We start from the raw sequence: 5,255 nt of genomic DNA, 5'->3' as shown, positions 1-5,255 counted from the left end.
GCGCCGTCAGCCTTGTCCCCCTTTCAACGCTCGTAAATTTCAATGTGCTTTCACCGGTTTGTCCCTCAAACTAGTGCGTTCGAGCAGCAAGCGGAACTTCACTTCAGGTCATGGGAGAAGTTAAACTCAACATTGTCCTCTCCTGTAAGAACTATGCATTTCCATTCGTTGTCGTAGATGATGCCCATCTCCCAGGTGATTTGTTGTTAGGCTAGAATTTCATGCGCAAGGCTGAAATTCGTCAACAACCTGACAGAGATACCGTCACTCACCAAGGTAACGTCTATCGTCTATCATACCGACGATTAGCACTCCTCTCCAAGAAGTCGGTGAGGGACATGCTATCTTTCCGTCTATAGACTTAGCACATGGATTTTTGCAAGTTGAAATGGACCCGTCTTCAAAGGACCTCACTGCCGTTTCCACTCCACATGGACATTTTGCCTTCACGAGAATGCCCTTTGATCCTAGGAACTCACCCATCACATTCTCAAGATTGATGTCTCTCATTATGCAAGGCTTGATTGGTGACACAGCCTTTTTGTACTTGTATGATTTACTTATCGCTTCAAAGAACATTGCAGACCACGAACGCAAGTTGAAATTAGTCTTCCAGCGCCTCGCCGACGCGAACCTGAAATTCAATGTCAAGAAATGTCAATTCTTCTGCGAACAGACTGAGTACCTTGGCCACACCATCAACTCAGCCAGACTACGCCCCAACGACAAAAAGGTGCGGGATGTACAGAATTTCACGGTGCCTTCTGCAGTCACTCAGGTAAAGGCTTTTCTTGGACTTTCAGGATTTTACCGCCCCTTCATCGAAAAGTCTGGAATCATTGCCGAGCCTCTGACTCGCCTCCTCAAGATAGACGCTCCATTCACCTGGACTGGTGAACAGCAACAAGCATTTGAAGCTCTCAAGCAACGACTCACGGAAGTTCCTGTTCTATCATTCCCCGACTTTAATGACACTTTCTATCTCGTCACAGATGCCTCATCAATTGGGCTAGGTGCCGCCCTTATGCAACGTCACGATGGACGCTACAAACCCATCGCCTTCGCCAGTCGAAAACTGAAACAAGCCGAGAGTAACTACTCTGTCACCGACCTCAAGGCCCTTGCCGTCGTGTGGGCTCTCAAACACTTCAGGGAAATCATCCTGGGCTACAACGTCCACGTTCTAACTGATCACCGTCCACTTATGTATATCCTTATAGATTCGAAACACGTCAAAGGTCGCCAAGCCAGATGGTTGGACACGCTGCTGGAGTTCAACCCCAAGATTGACTACATGCCCGGCTCAGCTAACAAGGTAGCGGACGCGCTATCAAGTGTAGACCAACGAATCGATACCGCCCCATCGAAGAATTCTACCTCCGTGACGGCCTACTTTTCCGGAAATCAGCTCCTAAGAAATTACGTGGATCCAAACAACGTCGTACGTACCACCAACTGGTCATCCCCGTAGTCCTTGTTCCTACCGTACTCAAGCTTCTCCACAAGTCTCACACTTCGGGACATCAAGGTATTTTCAAAGCTCTGCATCTGGCTCGCTCTTGCTATTATTTCCCCAGAATTGCCAAACAAGTTGTCGAACATGTCAAAAGCTGCCAGATCTGCCCCCTCTACAAGGGACACAATGTCGCCCCAGCGCCTGCACTCACTTACGACATACCAGAACGATCCTTCGTCTAAGTGAGTATGGACATTCTTTCCGGGTTTACATCCACAGAGAACCGAAATCGCTACCTGCTTGTCATGATTGACAGTTTCAGCCGCTACACCGAGCTCGCTCCTATCCCTGATAGGTAGCCTGTTGCTACTAAAGGTAGCGTGAGAGATCCTCCTGCTGCTGGTGGCGGCGTGAGAGGTCCTTCTGCTGCTGGAGGCGGCGTGAGAGGTCCTTCTGCTGCTGGTGGCGGCGTGAGAGGTCCTTCTGCTGCTGGTGGCGGCGTGAGAGATCCTCCTGCTGCTGGAGGCGGCGTGAGAGATCCTCCTGCTGCTGGTGGCAGCGTAAGAGGTCCTGCTGCTGGTGGCGGCGTGAGAGGTCCTTCTGCTGCTGGTGGCGGCGTGAGAGGTTCTTCTTCTGCTGGTGACGGCATGAGAGGTCCTTCTGCTGCTGGAGGTGGCGTGAGAGGTCCTTCTGCTGCTGGAGGCGGCGTGAGAGGTCCTTCTGCTGCTGGTGGCGGCGTGAGAGGTCCTTCTGCTGCTGGAGGCGGCGTGAGGGGTCCTCCTGCTGCTGGAGGCAGCGTCATGGATCTTCCTTTTGCCACTGGATATGGCGTCGTGGATCTTACTGCGCTGTTTCGAAAACGATAGCCTGATGCTATCCGAGAGGTGGGTGATGCCGCATCCTCGCTACAGGGGGCTGTGCCACAGATTGAAGCAATCTGCCAGGCACAGTGAGACATCACACCTGCCACACCTGTAGCGCGTATGTACGACGTTGCGGCTCACTCGGCAGTGACGACACTGGCGGTACTTTCGCCCTGGATTGAAAGCCAGGACGTGGCCCTGTGGTACCTGCTGGCGCTGCTGCTGACGTGGGGCGTTCCGGCGGCGAGGAGGCGATGGGGTGGCAGCCGGAGGCGTCCGAAGGCCACCCCTTCTCCTGTAGGCCGGAGGTTGATCGAGGAAGTTAGCTATGAGCTCCAGGCAGAACTCAAGCTGGGTCAGGGTGCCACCCAACGCCCTGTGAACCACTTAAGCATTCACCACCGCCATGTCGAGCAAGTGGTAAAACACATTCTGGTACCACTTGTTAGTTCTTCTGGTGGTGGAGTACGACGCGGCCAACTGATCGGCTAGATCTACCCCCTTCATCCCCACATTGTAGTCAACGACGACTTGGGGCTTCGTCCGGACTATGCCACGGCGGTTCGGGGGCAAGTCAACCATGTCTTGGCCGTGGATGGTCGAAAGCATATGCACCTTCTTCCGATCCATCCAAGACAAAGCCAACATCCCTGTCGCCGAAGTCCGGTAGTCGACGTCGCCGCGGGCGCTCACCTTGAGGTCCTTCGGCATGAACTTGCGGTTCAGCCGAACTGTTCCCACGACGTTCGTCTTTCTTGATGACAGGTAATGAAAAAGTTCCGGGGAGCTGTACCAGTTGTCCAAGTACAGCTCGTAACCCTTCTCGAAGAAGTAGGCGCGGTTCATGAGGTCCAGGCGCGGTTCAAGAGGTCGGTCACGGCCTTCATGCTGGCAGGCACGTCGCCGCGGTCCTGGCCCATGTATACATTGAAGGCACTGGTGTAGCCAGCACCAGCACCATCACTCTCGCACAGGCGATATACCTTCATCCCGAACCGCGCCCTCTTCATCGGGTTGAACTGAATCGCGTGGTGACGTCCCCTGAACGCCCACAGCGACTCATTAACCACGATTTTCCTGTCAGGGACATAGACCGTCTTGAACGTCGTATCGAGGATATCCAACACTGGTCGCAGCTTCCACAGACGGTCAGTGTCGGCACGGGGGTCCTCGTTGTCCGAGAAGTGAAGCCGACTTTGTGATGAATCAAATCTATCCCTGGTCATCGTTTTGGGGAACACAGACGAGGAGAGCAACCGGTTCTTCGACTAATAATACCGCGAATGTGGTCGCGGCTGCAGGCCCATGAGCAGGCGGAGGCCAATGAATGACCAGCTCCTCCACAGTCGTATTCTCCCAAATCTTCATGTGTGAAGATGGGGTGACCGGCCTCTTCTCCACATACTGGTTGGTCTCCCTCGTCATAGTGTCCCACAATTCCGGTGTCAGGAAGCAGTCCAATATCTCTCTTGCCGTCGAGTCGGCATGCAGGAGGCATGTTTCTTCGACCCCTGGGACGCCCTGGAAGGGATGACGGTGCATGAAAGGCCTCTTCTTCTTCCAGACGAAACCTGGAATTCCTGGAGCGTTCCTCATAGCAAACCGACGTGCAACGGCTAACAACGGCTCGTCGGAGTCGATGGACGTGTCGTGCGACGACACGTAATCAAACTCCTCCCAGTCGGCGTCGCTCTCCGTTGCCTCCGGCGAGTAGTCGGCATCGTCTTCAGAGTCGTCAACGTCCATATCCCTGTCTGGGATGTTGGGAATGGCGGTGGATCGTCCAGGGTTGGCAGGTTGGGCTGAGGAGTCAAGAGCCTCCCTCATCTCTCCTCGACCAGACGCGGTCTCATAGAGGTAGAAGTGAGACTCCGGAGCATTCCTCAACCGTCTCGGGCCCTCTCCCGAAGTTGATGGTCTGGGGTCGTCAGGGTCGGTCGTAAAGATTCCTTACGGCATGCGAGTACCTGTAGAAAAAAACAGAATCTCAAAAAAGAAGTAAAAAGGCATAATAGAAGAAAGAAAAGTATATACATTACACCAAATAAACATGTTAGCATTATTCATGATTATTCTTACTTTGACGAGCGGCAGCGTTGGGTTCGTAGTTGGCGGGACATTTTCAATATGCTATCAGCAGATCAGCAAATGACAAAAGTCTGGCCTGGAATGAAAAAATTACCCTCTTCCCCCTTATTTATACGCTTTCTGCTCCCGCCTTCACGGACATTGACCAATGAGTGTTCATGTCATAAGGGCTCTAGGTATCCCTGCTGCCATAGCAAAGACGGATGAGTAGTTTAGCTACCAACGGCATCCTTGAGGTGGACCCTCTGAATTGTAGCCATAGTTGTGTGCCCAACATTCCTGAGTTCAGCCATCTCCCTATTGTAGGAAGGCACATCCCTGCAGTTCTTGTTTTCCTTCCTTTTTCACATTTTTTTTCTTACCTTCTCCTTTTCTTATTACAATCATGAATGTCGATATAGCCATGGCCCCCAGTCCCCAGCAGGCCTTCAGTGGTCAGGGGGTGCTAAGAATCTCTGGGTTTTGTGTAATTGAGTTCTTTCTCAAATTTATGTTTTTGTTATTTTTATGTGGAATTGTTGCTTTGTTGTCTGGTGATGTTGAGTTGACTCCTGGTCCTTGCCGTCCAAAGTATTGTAATTTACTTTTTAGTAATATTCGTGGCCTTCATGGGAATTTGAATGAACTTGCAGTTATCTCGGCAAAATTTGACATTACTTGTTGTGCTGAAACTCTGGTTTCAGACAGAAGGCACACGTCAGAGTTACTTTTACCCCCATTTTAATAAACCCTTGTTGCTACGTAGGAATTCCATGCCTCGAGCCCAAGGTTTGTGTTTATATTCTAGAGTTGGTTTTAATGCTAGTCGTTTTACAAAGTATGAATGTGGTTGTCACGAATACATGGTT

At 51.6% G+C, this 5,255-nt stretch overlaps 2 protein-coding genes across 2 annotated transcripts; both read right to left on the bottom strand.

The window, feature by feature from the left end:
* Positions 1-2,361: 2,361 nt before the first annotated feature.
* LOC138862964 (piggyBac transposable element-derived protein 4-like) lies at positions 2,362-3,165 on the bottom strand. Its single transcript, XM_070126218.1, has 2 exons — positions 2,719-3,165; positions 2,362-2,670 (listed from the first exon to the last, which is right to left on the bottom strand). Exons 1-2 carry the CDS (start codon positions 3,163-3,165, stop codon positions 2,362-2,364), a joined length of 756 nt encoding a protein of 251 aa, XP_069982319.1.
* Positions 3,162-4,439, bottom strand: LOC138862963 (piggyBac transposable element-derived protein 4-like). Its single transcript, XM_070126210.1, has 3 exons — positions 4,399-4,439; positions 3,623-4,237; positions 3,162-3,537 (listed from the first exon to the last, which is right to left on the bottom strand). The coding sequence occupies exons 1-3, from the start codon at positions 4,437-4,439 to the stop codon at positions 3,162-3,164; spliced, it is 1,032 nt and encodes a 343-aa protein (XP_069982311.1).
* Between the last annotated feature and the right edge of the window lie 816 nt (positions 4,440-5,255).

This window comes from Penaeus vannamei, chromosome 1, assembly GCF_042767895.1.
Source record: "Penaeus vannamei isolate JL-2024 chromosome 1, ASM4276789v1, whole genome shotgun sequence".
Taxonomy (NCBI): domain Eukaryota; kingdom Metazoa; phylum Arthropoda; class Malacostraca; order Decapoda; family Penaeidae; genus Penaeus; species Penaeus vannamei.
Note: the sequence above shows the minus strand (reverse complement) of the source record. Positions and strands in the feature narration are given on the sequence as shown.